We start from the raw sequence: 14,885 nt of genomic DNA on the forward strand, positions 1-14,885 counted from the left end.
GATGGGGGTGGGGTAGATATACATGTATAAGTTGTGAATCAACAACTACATGTCACAATGATGTGCTTCCAGCTTTGTTTATCCAAGTGTGCAGTAGTTTTACTGAGCCAGACCAGTTTGAGAGCTGTCAATCTTCCCTTCATTACCTCCGGGGAAGGAGATATCCTTCCGCGAGGAGGTTTTACTATGGTTCGAAACATTTCTGTCAGCAGCTGTTTCTCGCGATCGGCTGGACGGATTTGTCTGTGGTTCGGTATACGTATTGCTGTTGGGCTGCAGATGATGCAGAACGTTTTTGTTTAATTGCATATGTGTTTATGGGCGTCGAAATAAAAGGTTTTTAAGTGTTCCGGACACCCCCGCCATGCTGAAAATGGTAATTACCATGTTGTTAAGGAATCGGGCGGTTGCAGTTTTGGGTCTTAGCATTCAAAAGGGGTCAAACAGAGGGGTGTCTGGTTCCGATAAAAATTTTGGGTGACGGCGCAGCAATGACGGCGCGGGATGACGGCGGGGTTAATGGCGCGGGTGACCGTGCAGACTGTCAGACACGTTAATCAACAGTACATACCGAACCAACCGTCAGTAGCCATCAAACACATACAAACATATTACGCACATAACTTTTATACTACACACAAACAAATAACCTAAACCAATAGAACACAAAAAAACCGGAGGTTTGAAATCTACGATTTCCCTTGTTTCTGTCTACAACAGGTAAGTTTGGTCCCTGGTAAGATATCATCACCCAGTTAAGTATTGTTAAGTTAATGTTACAGTGATGCATTTTACAAATACAAAATTAAATTAATAAATATAACCAATTGTTTTCATCTTTTTGGGGGGTAAAATATGTGGAATTCCTTTTAAACTGGTACGTAAACAATTCAAGACAATAGAATAGGCATCAATAATCAAACTTCTTTATTTTACAGTTGTAGCCTAAGCCGTCAAGTTTATTCCTATAATTTTGTAAGATATGTTGAATACACTTGAATCTGGTATATGCAAGCATTTAAAGATTAGACAGCAATAATCATGGCTCTTTTTTTATTTCACACTTACTATAGCCTAAGCCGTGAAGTCTATTTGATACGTATACAACAGTTAAAATGAGTTTATAACAGTTAACATAATTTAAAATCATTGGTGCCAGGTCTGTCAGCAGGATACCAGCAGACACATCGTGATCTTCAAGTATTTACTAGCAGGTAAGTTTGATTTTGATTCAGTATACTATCTATATGTAAATGTCATACTAATATATTAAAGAAATTAATTAATAATTAATTAATTAATTAATTAACTAATATATTAAAGAAATTATTAATAGTAAATGATGTTTTCTCCACAAAGAAATTTCACTGCACATGGCATCTGATGGAGTATTAGTATCTTCTGTATACAGTTTTATTAAACCTGAAGGATGAGGTATACTTACAACAAGCTGAATTGCACTGATCTGTACTTGTACGATAATATGTGGCCGAACATTCAACGTTACATGCAAAGCAAAGGAACCTCGGGCAAAGCTATACAAAATGACTAACTATGGGCGCAAAGTAAGCAAGAACGTCCTAGAACAGTCTTACTAGATAGTTGTACAGGCGTATGGCCTGATTGAGTCTTCGTGTACGGGCTGCTGGCAATGTGAGCGCCGTACCATTTCTCAGAGTTTTCTTTGTGGCCGTTGTCTTGGCCCGTGGAACCAGGTCATGGTGGGCGTGACCCTCCTCCAGCAAGTTCCTCAGTAGCCTCACCGCCGCCAACTCTCGCCGTTCCTTCAGCGTCGGCAGAGGAGGCACCCTACCCCCCCCCCTCCCGTGATACAATCCAGAGTGCTCTCCGTTGCACTCTTTTAACTAGAATTCCACGATTTCATACCTTCGCCAAATGATGTTGAGAATTATAGAGTAATCCCCCTGATTATGCAAATAGGATCCTAAATTGCATGAATCATATCTTTTGATCATATTCTCCACCAAAAGACAGTCTTATCTTAACAAAGAATGCCATTACAGCATTTCCTCATAATTGATGCAGATCAGGCCCTTATTTGAAAAAGTTAAGTTCACTTAACTTTAAAGATCTGAGATTTTAAGGTCTCATCAAAACCTACCCACCTACCAAATATCAAGACAATTCATGAAAGTCTTCTTGAGTTATCGTGTTCACACACGAACGCCCCAGAAAACATTAACCTTCTTGGCAAAGGTCTTTCCTGCTTTTTGCTACACCCTACTGAGAGTATGTGCCCATACTCAAGAACAGGTCTGATTAGTGTGGTGTAAACCTGGACCAAATCCACAACACTAGTGCTCCGTTTAGTAAGGAGCCTTGAATAATGAAGCCTGCGGGAAGCCTTCGTGACCTTAGAGATCAGTGAAAATCAAATTCATGTCCAGTATGAAATATAAGCCTTGGCTAGTTCAACACATGGCACTTGTTGCCCCCCTTGGCTTAGTTTTAGTGGGGTAGGAACTGATCTGTTAAAAAGATTTGCATCAGCTGACTTCTGTTGTCATTTAGAATCTTCCTGTTGTCACTCGCCCACACATCGAGCGGGGCTGCTTCGTCCTCCACTGTCTTGTCACTATGTCAAAATCTTGCACCTGTCCAGGACAGCGAGTGCATGATGGTTCAGACGCCACCAGGTGTGCTGATGCTCCTCCTGGTCATCCTTAAGGTGTTGGGAACAGCAGAAGCTGACTGCAAATGCTCGTCTTCAGCCTGTGGTTGCTACGGGAAGCTCCTAACCAGTGTTCCTCAGGACCTGCCTACAAACATCACGAAGTTGCGATTGGGAGGGAATCAAATAACAATGTGAAATCAGTCTGATTTCTCACGTTATAGGGGCTTAGACACCTTAAGTCTTGGTACGAATCACATTTTTACGATCAATAGCCAGGCATTCTATCACTTGTCAAACTTGACTGAATTGTTTCTTGGCAGTAACTGACTAACAGTCCTCCGGACTGACATGTTCACGGGGTTGGGAAACTTGCTTGACATTCGTCTATATCTTAATCCAATTAGTGACATTCAGGCTGGAGCTTTCAATCCAACACCAAAATTACAATCCCTGTGGCTGAATGATAACAAGTTAACAACACTCAGATCTGATATGTTCACAGGGTTGGGAAACTTGGGCAGCCTTAGCCTAGAACGTAATCTCATCAGTGATATTCAGGCTGGAACTTTCACTCCAACACCACAACTGAGAAACTTGCAACTGCATAATAACAAGTTAACAACACTCAGATCCGACATGTTCACAGGGTTGAGAAACTTGCGGACCCTTTGGCTGCACAACAATTACATCGGTAATATTCAGGTTGGAACTTTTAATCCAACACATAAACTGAGAACCTTGCAACTACATAGTAACAATATAACAACACTCAGATCCGACATGTTCACAGGGTTGAGAAACTTGCACAGCCTTCACCTAGAACATAATCCCATCAGTGATATTCAGGCTGGAACTTTCACTCCAACACCAAAACTGAGAGCCTTGGAACTGCGTAGTAGCAAGTTAACAACACTCAGATCTGACATGTTCGCAGGGTTGAGAAACTTGCGGACCCTTTTGCAGCACAACAATTACATCAGTGATATTCAGACTGGAACTTTCAATCCAACACCGAAACTGAGGCGCTTGCAGCTGAACAATAACCGCATTCAATCCATTCCGTCCAGCGTATTGGTAAATCTGAAGCAACTGAGAGACCTAAGATTGTATGACAATAAGATAATAACATTTCCCTTCGATGACTTGCGACTAAGACTGAGAAAACTTCATCTTGACTGTAATCAAATGACGACCCTTCCATCCATGGCCTATGAAGTACTTTCAACCATCTCTGACGTTAACATTGAAAACAACCCCTGGCAGTGTGACTGTAGGATGGTTGACTTCAGGTTGAAGATGACAGGGTTTTATTCTTTTGAAAACCAGATCACTTGTTACCAGTCTGATAGCATCCATGGTCAGAAGCTCATAGATATCAGTCCTGAAGATCTGATCTCATATTGTGTAGAACCAACAATTTCGAGGTTTGAGGTAGGTGACAATATGTCTTAATTTGTATCACGGGGATGCACTGTATTTGGTTTGGAAAGCTTCATGAATCCCCACACCGGACATCACAGTCATTCTCCATCTGGACTGAACGCTATTGTTGAGTCAGTTGGGAGAGTGACTGTTTCTGTGAATGGTTCAGTGTTAGTAAAAGATGCTACAGCAGCAGATGCTGGTCTGCATGTCTGTGTTGCAGCTAATCCTATTGGCTCCACTTTTGCCACCCTGTATATAAATACAGGCAGTGCCAACAACTCTTTTGACCTCCACTTCACGAACCACTGTGGCTGACCGTGACTCTGCTATGACCTCCCCTCCACCTGTTTCTATTGTCACATCACCTTCAGAACAACATGGACCTGTCCCTACTTTCTCCTTACATGAACCTGTCCTCCTTGCCGCTATCTGTGGTTATATGGTCAGTACCCTGCTCATCGGTGGCATCTTTCTTGCCATCTGGTGCAAGAGGAACACCAATACTCCTCCCAGACGCCAAATTGTGGTTTTTGACAACACGACAGGTGTACAGTGATAACTAGTGAGCATTGTGAAACAGAGAAGATGTAGTCCCAGGATCTCTTGTACCCTTAAAACGAAACCTTGCCCTGCGAACTCTAGACCCAGACGCGCATATCGAAGACAAACATTTCTTTAGACATGCGAATAGAAGCATTCTGGCCCACCCAATACATAATTTGTTAAAAATGATGGTAAAAAGGAAGACAGCTTTAGCAGATACAACAAACCCTTTAGACTCTAATACATGTACATTCTGTACGACTCAAACTGAGGGCATTATTCTATCCTATTATTGGATAGAGGTATATATATATATACATATTTACTAGGTCCTTAAAATTTTGCAAGTCTCAAACCTGCAGAACAGACTCCAGACGAACTTCCAATGAGTCTTGTAATTGTGATGTCCATTTGGTAATCTAAGAAATCTATAATATACCATATAAGAACTGTACCAAGCCAAGTCATGATTGTAACTGATCCTAACCTTTTGTGGCCTGCGGTTAGGGAATTCCCCCACTCACATGCTGCCACTCAACTGTACAAACACACAAGCAAACGTGTGCACACACAAAACACATGGAAAACAATATCTGCATGTACATGCAAGGAACAACCAGCCTGAATATCATGCAGTTGTACTAAATACGTGGTCGCCACATTTGATATCCTTAAAAATCCATTTTCTCAAACCAGTAGTCAGCAATAAGGACATGCTCCCTATTGTGACCTTTCCAGCAGTGAATAAACTCCCAAATAGTCCTCCATAACCACAGAAATATCTCAGACTGTCTAGCAGCTTGAACTAATGGTGTCCCTACCATAGTCACTGGTCAAATTGAATGTTTTTTAACAGATTCAAACATTTTCTGCATTGGTTTTCAAAGTAACATTATCAAACCATGCATAATGATCCAGATGATGAATTGTATCTAAATTACATACTGACAGCCAACGACCAGTGTGATTATTACTTTATAACCTTGATTAGGTCAGGCTACATTCTTAATGTACTGTGAGCCGCTATTACATATTGGCTATAAAAGTGTACACACGTGCCTACACACGTCGGTGACGAGACCGACCTTTAAACTTCTGTATTATTGAACAATATCGTCAGGAAAGGAAACGCCTTCCACTGTAACTAGATTCTGAAAATTTTCAAAACTCCCACACTGAAGATAAAAAAGCCAATTAGACAACATAAATGACCAGCCTGAATGTCCCACAATTATTTTCAATTTGATAAATACATGTAGTCAAAACTGTCTTGTGCAGCCTTTATACAATGATTTATTAATTTATTTATTCAAGCTTTGCCACAAGTGGAAGGGAAGGGAGAAACAGGTGGAGACCACCTTTACAGGCTCCCTCCCCAAAGACATAAATGACATTGCAATCAATCATAGTTAAAACTAATTAAACATATTGCACAACATCGTAAGTAGACAATGATAACAATATATATAATTGCACAATTTCATAATAGCTAGATCTCTGCACATGTACATCCGGCCGTGGAAGTGCCCCATGTCATTATAGAAGAAGAAGAACTTTATTGCACAACAGATGTAATGGGTACTTCGAGGTAATAAAAACCATTGTATGGAGTTCAGTATGCGGATACCTAGAACACATGTTCAAAGAATATCATTCATGCTTTTGACATGCACCACTTTGAAAGCATTAAAATATGGCTTTTAGGCTATTTCCGGACCAAAGATGTTCATTTTGTTTCATTTTTGGTTCCTGTGGCCTACTATTAAAACCAAATGACCTGGAATTTGGTATAGGAAATACATGCCCACAGTTTTTTTTACCCTTTTGGTATGTGTCACTTTAAATTTATGTAAAATCGGCCTCTTTGCTATTTTTGCACTAATGCAAAAACCAAATGTCCTGAAATTCAGCATAAGGGTAGCTTGGCACCGAATGCTTAGACTATAGTGTTCACTATTCAGACTTAGCCCTCTAAAATACTTTTGTTTCCTTTAATTTGAGTAAAAACAGCGATTGTAGCTTAAAAGCCCAAACCCCCGACTGACAGTTCTAAATAGAACACTGGTTCTACATCCCCGTAAATAATTTCACCAGGTTGGAAGATACTTAGGGTATGGAAATTTCTTCTTACACAACCAGTAAGGTTCTCACCTGCTTACGTTTCGATGTCTATCAGACACCTTCCTCGGAGCTTCTGACTGGAGTTCTGCAACTCGCCGCTATTTATCGCCAAAGTAGGTGGCGCTTTTTCGGCGAGAATGCAATCCCAAACGTGGCTGAGCTTGTATCAGAAGCTCTGAGAAAGCTGTCTGATAGACATCGAAACGTAAGCAGGTGAGAACCTTACCGGTTGTGTAAGAAGAACATTCTATAGACTGGTTCTACATATGTTCAAACAGCAGAAGGCCTTGGAAGATTCCATTGCTGTATGGGGATGTAGACTATTGGAATACTTCACATTTTGGACATAGGTGATTTAGGAACAATCCATTTTGTGCGGGAGGGGGATCGGTTTATTGGTACGGAGGGTGTGGTGAATCCACTTACTGCATTTGTTCCGGAACAAATGTTGGCCTTTCTAGTTGCGATTGTTTTTCTGTTTGTTTTTTTGGTTTGAAATACATTTCCTTGGATGATCCTGGTTTTATAATTCGTTTCAAGCAAAGACGACAGAAAACCACGAGGGAAACTTTGACGGCAACTGCAAATTTATTCTACAAAATGTTCTTAATACTGTATCATAATACTGTATGATACGCAAGCAAAATAAACTACATAAATAAGCTAGGTTTCAGCACAATTTAATATAATGTTTGTCCTTTAAGGTTTCTAATATCTTTATGCACGTCTTGACAGTTGCAGGTTTGACTTGAGTTACAAGCCTCCTTCTTCGCGGGGTTTTCGGAAACTCATGTAAACTAAAACCTAATTTAGACGTATTACTGCAACCAAAAGCCACACAACGCTTAACCATAACGAAAGATGTACATTACAATGGAAAAATAAGAAATGAAGTAGAAATGTTGCTCGGTGACAGATAACCGTGTTGTGACAGAACTTGTCGTCTGCAAATGTTGTTCTTCCCGTCGCACAGGGGATACCCCGTGTGACGTCACTTCCGGTTTGGCCGCACCGCGGCGAAATCTGATCCGAAAGTGCAGTTTTCGTCATATTTTCGCAAAATAGGTGGCGCTGCATCAACAATGAACTTTATTGGTGTGTTTCCTATGGTTAGCCCCGTATATTAATAAAATGTCGCATTGGCCGTGGCACTGGGGCTTTAAGTACTTCGCGATTACGTCTTTACGAAGGTATGACGGTGGCCAATTTGTGAACGCAATTTCGTAACTAGGAGATGGACAAGCACTTTGACTCTCAAAAATGCCGCGGTAAATGCGTTATTGAATGTTTAACAATTGTCAGTGGAACATGCCCTGGACCGCCCTAGATCGCCACTTTGGGATCTAGGGCGGTCAAATTTTGGGACGAACTCACTGAACCTCAGGGCTGGTGGAAACGTTTTCGTTTTCGTCAATTTTTATCACATAAATTAATAAATATCGGCAGCAAACGCTTGAGTAGGATTTACTAAAATATGAGATTTACTAACTATTCAACTGGCTGTTTATTGCCTGAAGTAACCACTACCACATCAATAATCGGCAGTTGTGGTAGTTGTAAACAAAACACAGCCCTACTACAAAATTCCGCTACTAAAAATCAATCAATCAAATCAAAATTTCTACTGAACTTCTTACACGGTCAATACCATCCGTTCTGCTGAATCCCAGTGAAAGGATTGGCCGTCCTAAAAAGCAAACAGCGGGAACAAAATGTCTTGTGTCTAGTAGGCCTTCAGGCAGAACGCTTTTGATGAACACTGAGGTGAATCGGACCTATGCTGGAAAGAATTTCAGCCAAGAGCTAAGCTTCAGTTCTTTTCTACTTTTCAGAGTGACAGTCCGTCACACCTAGGATACCTAGAATAACGTAAACTTTAAGGTTAACTGTTTCAATGGTGAGTATTTGGTAAACATGCCCCTGGAACGCCTTTTAGCATTCAACTATGCATGCAAGTGTAACGGCAGCTGCACCGGCTGAATCTTAACAACCATTATGACATTTCCCACGGCCATGACGCACTAAGAAGTAGCTACAGACAAGTCTCCGCCTTAGCAAGGACTTGATGTAAGAGTCGTTTACTCGGCAAAAGGACAGGGAAGAGGAACGATGCTGCTTGGTTTCGTTAAATTGCACTATACTCTACATCAGCACGTTATAAAGGCGTGAGTTTGGGCACCAAGATTAGCATGGGGACCGCGCGGGAGACTCGTGTTCGCTGGCTGTGTGCTGTCCTCGTCCTGGTCTGCCTGACACCATCAATAACAGGTGAGTTGTGTGTTTAGATTTCTCAGTTGAAAGTCCTTCAGTTGTATGGACGTCCCCAAAAATCATATAAACTCATTGCGCATTCAAATTACAGTGCTATTTCAGCCCAACCATCTATTTAATACACCTACAACATACAAAATGTAACTACACGTATTTTAGCATGACTAGGTAAGATGCATAATTCTAGCCATCATAGATGCTTCCTCCCTCTCTCTTGCTCTCTCACTCACTCACTCACTCACTCACTCACTCACTCACTCACTCACTCACTCACTCACTCACTCACTCTCTTTCTCAGTGTTTTCGGCCGACCTCGAAGAGCTTGGGGTACTTCATAATTCTTGCCTACTACGAATTTCTAGTCTTATCGAGTAATGATTTTTCTACATTAAGTAATATATAATGCGGCTCGCTTTTGCAGCCAAGCACACTGGATCATGCCTTATCCACGCGTGGTTCTGGACACTCTACGGGTATATCACGACCGTGGCTGAGTTAAATCTACGTTCTTGGGGACGTTCCAGGACCGTGCCTGGCCGCGCACATTTCTGGACACACATGGGCCCTATCCCATTTCGTGTATAAGTAGGCAATCATAAAAGATGTTTGGCTAAAAACGTGGCGCTCTGAAATTGCTAAAGATAGTTTGAGCTAGTGAAATCTCACAAAATCACTCATTTTACGTAAAACGTAAAAGTATGTGAAGACAATGATTTAATCCTATTTAAAGGAAATTTTCTCTTCCATACTATTTTGTATATTTTGAAATGTTTTAAATATTGTTGTAACCCAATACTTTTTTGGAACGCGCCTAGCAACGGTAACGAATACCCTAGCAACCGACGGCCGTTATTGCAACGCTCTGCAAAAAACTGAGAACATTATATCATTACTAGTTCGTTATTTAACATTCTTAAGACTGCCATGGACCGTGAGGAAGGGGGTGCAGACTCAGTCACATTTGGGACCGCTTTCTTTGAGACTTGACTTGACTTAAGTCGGGTGCTACTCCTCCTCTGCCACCCGAACCACAATGGCTGCCCAGGCTGCCCTTTCTTTGAGAAGTAATCTTATTTCATGACAAGTGTATAAATTTAACTCCTGTACGTTTGGGAACACATTGCAGATACTGTCTCCAATAACTGTGCGTTTGGAACCGCGTTGTACATACTCTAACAGTTTAGCACCCTCCCGAGCAGGGTTAGTGGCTCGGCCCGGAGAGGAGAGGACACTTCCGGGCCGAGCCACTAACCCTGCTCGGGAGGGTGCAATTTAGACGTACATGTAAATGTATTGCGTTTGGGTCGCATATAAAGCAGCGGCACCTGTGCTAAGCGTCCTTTGCATATTCTGTAATCAAATTTCCTTAAACAGTATTTTAAGACCGTGTTTTAGTCTACGGCAATGTGAATCTCGTTTACAAATTTTGATAGTCGCAAAATTTGCATATTTTACTTAGAGGGTACGCTTCTTTCTGCCGGATTTTATATGTAAGAAATGGTCCCTAGTGTGAAGTTTGCATATGCCTTTTTGCTGTTTAAAATTTGAAATATTTAGATATGTTTTCTGCCATAAATCTCTTAGAAGTTTATGATATTCTTATTTCTAATCTTCCTTTTCCTTTCTACCCTTTGCTTGTAGTTAGTTTTGAGTTGAATATATGGTTGAATGTACTTTTACTTTTTTGACGATTACATTTTTAGGATTACTTAGTATTTCTTGTAAAAAGGCAGGAAAGTACTGTAGTACATTTTCTCCCTCAGTTTTGTTTTACCTGAACACGCAATATCCATCTAAAATTTCAAAGAAACTCTATCCAGTAGGATGAAATAGTATAACTGAAAGTGATAATTAAAAATAGATATATATATATATATATCTAACCTTAGCCTAATAACTCAGGAAACGCTTCATATGTCTTGCCAGGTGTTGTGGACGTCACCATTGTCAGCAAGTACCAGTTCTTTGCTGAGTCCGCGGACACCTGGCTGTACTGTTACTACACGGGCAGTCTCGTCAACCAGAACGGGTACCGGTTCGGTGTCGAGGTCGACACTGGCTCGGGAACAGCTTTTACACCACAGAGAGCCTCCGGTGCTTTCATAAGAGGCACGAGTTCGAGGATCTTGGATACCGCTGGTGATTTCCGGGTCGGAGCATTTTCCTGTCAAATACGCGACGGAAATCAAACAGGAAAGGCTATCACCTTCAAAATGAAATCGCAGGGTGAGTACACAACATAACATGCTGCTGAGTCTAGGGCTGGGTACCGGTTCAGCTGGACCTGTTTGGTCCTGAACAACATTCAAGAACCGAGTCCAAAAAACCTAAACGCAAAAACCTGATCATCGGACCTGATGTACATTTCTGTTAATTTTAGTACATTTTGGTAGATTGTACAGACATCTTTAGGTAATCTGGTCATGGCAAGTGAAAAAAATAACCATGAATCAAACTAGATTAGCCTAAATCCATGTTTGTCTCTTCTGTAACAGTGGGTTCCATTTTAGGTCGACAAAAAAGTTCACGGACCACGAGGTTTGTGGTAGTACTGAGCGATAGATATCATCAAGGCATACACGTACTCAGTTAAATTGCTCCTACTACTGTACTTCAGTAATCAGGTCCAGGTTCAGGTCCGGACCTGGACCTGATCCTCTGAACCTAATCCGGACCTGGACCTGAATTTTTTTAACCGGTACCCAGCCCTACTGCTGACTATATCTGCATCTATCTTTGGAGTTCACCTATGAGTTAAATAAAAGCTCACAGACGGGAAAAGCCGTATCAATGTTAACTTTGGCCGAAAAGGTTATATTTTTGGTAAATATTTACTTGTGGTTATGTATGTGGTTTAGCACAATAGCTATTGATGGACTGTTGTGAAACTTGATAGGTATAACTAGTTATAATCTTATTTTCAGCCGATGTCTGGCCAGTGGCTTTCACAGTAACCGCCAGCCTAGGAGACCCCGTGACGCTACAGATGGTGCAGAAGTCCAATAGGACCGGTACCCTGGAGTGGAGGAAGGGCGGGGTCGGGGGAACTGTCCTGACTGGACAGAACGGACTCAACCTGACTATCACAAGTGTCCAGTCTTCAGATGAGGGGATCTATGAGTGCTACTATCAGGAGGACACTGATAGAAAACAGGGCATCATGAGGCTCATTGTCAGAGGTAATATAACACGCTTTTGCATGCTCACATGGGTTCTATTCTATTCTATACTATACTGAGCAAGACCCTAGGTAGGGCATCCCGCCCAGTGTGCAAAGCTATTGCGGGCGGTGGGGTGCGGTGAGTAAAAATGTGCTTGGCAACAAAACGGAACAGAACATAAATTTGTGCATTTTGTGCATGGCCGCAACTAGCAATACCCGACTTACATTCTGTGAGACGGGGTGGCCCAGGTGCAGGGCCAACCCCGTCTTGAATGTGTCAACAGATTGTTGTGTTACAAGGTGTTCGGGTAGTGCATTCCATTCTGTGGTGGTTCTGAATATGTTGGTTTTGCAGCTGAGTGTTATGTATCGAAGGGGGTGGCCACTTGTAGTGTTTTTGTTCTTTGTGATGTAGTCTTGTGTAGGTTCAGTCCCATTTGAATAAGTAAAACATAAATCAAATACAAAAAATATTGCCATTGTGTCAATTATTTGTGGACTATATGATCCGTACTGGTTGGCATACATGTGGAAGGATTGGTTAAACTGTTCCCTAATTAAAATTGACACATCGGAATTTATCACGAGTTTGATTCAGCTTTCTGACCGAATGGCTCGTGACACGCATAACGACAGCTAAGGGTCAAAGTTTGCTTAAAATCAATATCGCCCCCCCCCTCCGTATTGGTTGAGAGAGGGTAGGTCACACCTGCATTAAGTCACCTGTCCTGAGTTAGTAGGTCGAAAATGCCTGGCTGTCTTTTTTTTCAGGTTGGAGAGCACTGAAACATTTCGAATTCCACGTGTTATTACCTTCGCCAAGAAGGTTATCATGTTTTCAGAGGCGTTCCAGCTGTGTGTGTGTGTGTCCGTGTCACAGTGTGTCTGTGTGTGTGTCTGTTAACACCATAACTTGAGAAGGCTTAGATGGATTGTCTTCATATTTAGTAGGTGGCATGGGTAGGTCTTGATGAGACCTCGAAATTATTAGATTGTCGGCCACCTAGCGGCTTCTTATAGTACTGCAGTTGGACTTCCGGTTTTGATATCTCATGATCCGGACATGCTAGGGTCACGAAATTTTAGAGGGTTGGTAGCTCTTGTGCTGGGGAGGAAGTTATGTAATTTTGGGCCCCCTAGCGGCTTGCTCTGGAACTGCAGGGGCGTTTACTTTAAAAAAATATTTAAAAGAGGATAACTCAAGAACCAGTTAACGGATTGTCGTGATTTTTGGGTAGGTAGCTGAAGTGATGCTTGACACAATCATGTGATAATTAAATTTCAAAATTTCAAATTTATGCAAATGTATGCAAATTTGGATGTAATTTGCATGATTAATGAGGAAATTCTATAAATCCGCTGCATTACATGATAGGACTATTCAAGCTTGTAACATATGTAATTGAAAACGAGAGAAACCCAGGCAGATATTGATTATGTAAATGAATACCTCATTTGCATAATTAATGAGAAAATGTTATAATTCTATAATGGTAACTGCCTGGAATCTCTTGCTTGGGGTACTTGAAAGTTAAGTGAAGGTGAACATCATTAAACGTAGCTTGTTCAAATAAGGTCCTCATTTGCATAATTTATGAGAAAATGCTAGAATGTCCTTTTTGTTAAGATGAGGCCGTCTTTGGGTCATGTGGCGGAGAATATGGTCAACTGATATACTAGTAATTCATGCAAATAAGTATCCTATTTGCATAATTAAAGGGCCCCGGGATTAATCTATAATTTGACAGTCATAAAAGTTAACATCATTTGGCGAAGAATTTGGAGTGGAACTCTAGTTTACCAACTGTTTGAAGTTACTACTAAACAGAGGTAGCCATACAAGAAGTGTTAACTGATATTTGTAAGTAGCTTAAAAGAGAAGTTACTGTATGCGTGTCTAGAGAAGTTGAAATATTTTGCTACCATATCCTAGGCATTGGTATCTTTTACCAATGCCTATTAGCTTACTCACAAGAAATACACGTAACTTTGTACATCGGTACGTACCAATGATATTGACTCTCATGGGCACGTGCGTTACCCCCTATAATTAAAAATGACAACAGGCCACAGCGGCGCTGTAATATAGCAACTGTGCCAATTTGCTTACTTCAGATTGTGCTGAGAACAAGTGGGGTCCACCCTCCTGTACCGATGACTGTCCCGTGTGCTACAACGGCGGTGTGTGTGACGACAACACGGGGGAATGTGTCTGTCCTCCGGGGTTCCATGGGCACAACTGTGAAAGTGGTAGGTATTGCTTTTGGCATAATCGCTTCTTTATAATTAGTTAATTACATGTACATAAAATCTTTCTTTGACTGGTATGTGTCATTTTTTTAACATACAAATTCCAGCACATAAGCTAAGATGTTGAGATGCCAAAGGGCGATATCAAACATATCATATAATAAATCTACTAACAATGCTCATTTCTATTCTTCAAGCCTGTTCGTATGGCATGATCGGTACAAGCTGCACAAAAGCGTGTGCCAGTGGAGACTGTACGGGTCAGCTGCTGTGTGTGACGGATCCGTATGGCTGCTCCTGTCCGCCTGGACTCATGGGCATAGAGTGTAATACTGGTAAGACTAATGGCACATATTACTGAATATATTTAAACTTCTGCCCGCTTTTAAGCCTCCAAATATTAAAGCGATATTATGTAAGAGTTTCACTATTTTGAACATCGTTGTTTTACACATTTTCTTGCGCTATAGTATAAGC

At 41.2% G+C, this 14,885-nt stretch overlaps 1 protein-coding gene and 1 pseudogene across 1 annotated transcript; both read left to right on the forward strand.

Moving 5' to 3' along the window:
• The first annotated feature begins 2,638 nt into the window (after window positions 1-2,638).
• On the forward strand, window positions 2,639-4,375 carry LOC109481504 (annotated as a pseudogene).
• Window positions 4,376-8,772: 4,397 nt separating this feature from the next.
• On the forward strand, window positions 8,773-14,769 carry LOC109481505 (tyrosine-protein kinase receptor Tie-2-like). Its single transcript, XM_019784081.1, has 5 exons — window positions 8,773-8,992; window positions 10,922-11,221; window positions 11,920-12,174; window positions 14,274-14,408; window positions 14,606-14,769. Exons 1-5 carry the CDS (start codon window positions 8,914-8,916, stop codon window positions 14,767-14,769), a joined length of 933 nt encoding a protein of 310 aa, XP_019639640.1. The 5' UTR covers window positions 8,773-8,913.
• Window positions 14,770-14,885: the final 116 nt, after the last annotated feature.

This window comes from Branchiostoma belcheri, unplaced genomic scaffold (genome assembly GCF_001625305.1).
Source record: "Branchiostoma belcheri isolate BF01 breed outbred unplaced genomic scaffold, Haploidv18h27 scaffold56, whole genome shotgun sequence".
Lineage (NCBI taxonomy): Eukaryota > Metazoa > Chordata > Leptocardii > Amphioxiformes > Branchiostomatidae > Branchiostoma > Branchiostoma belcheri.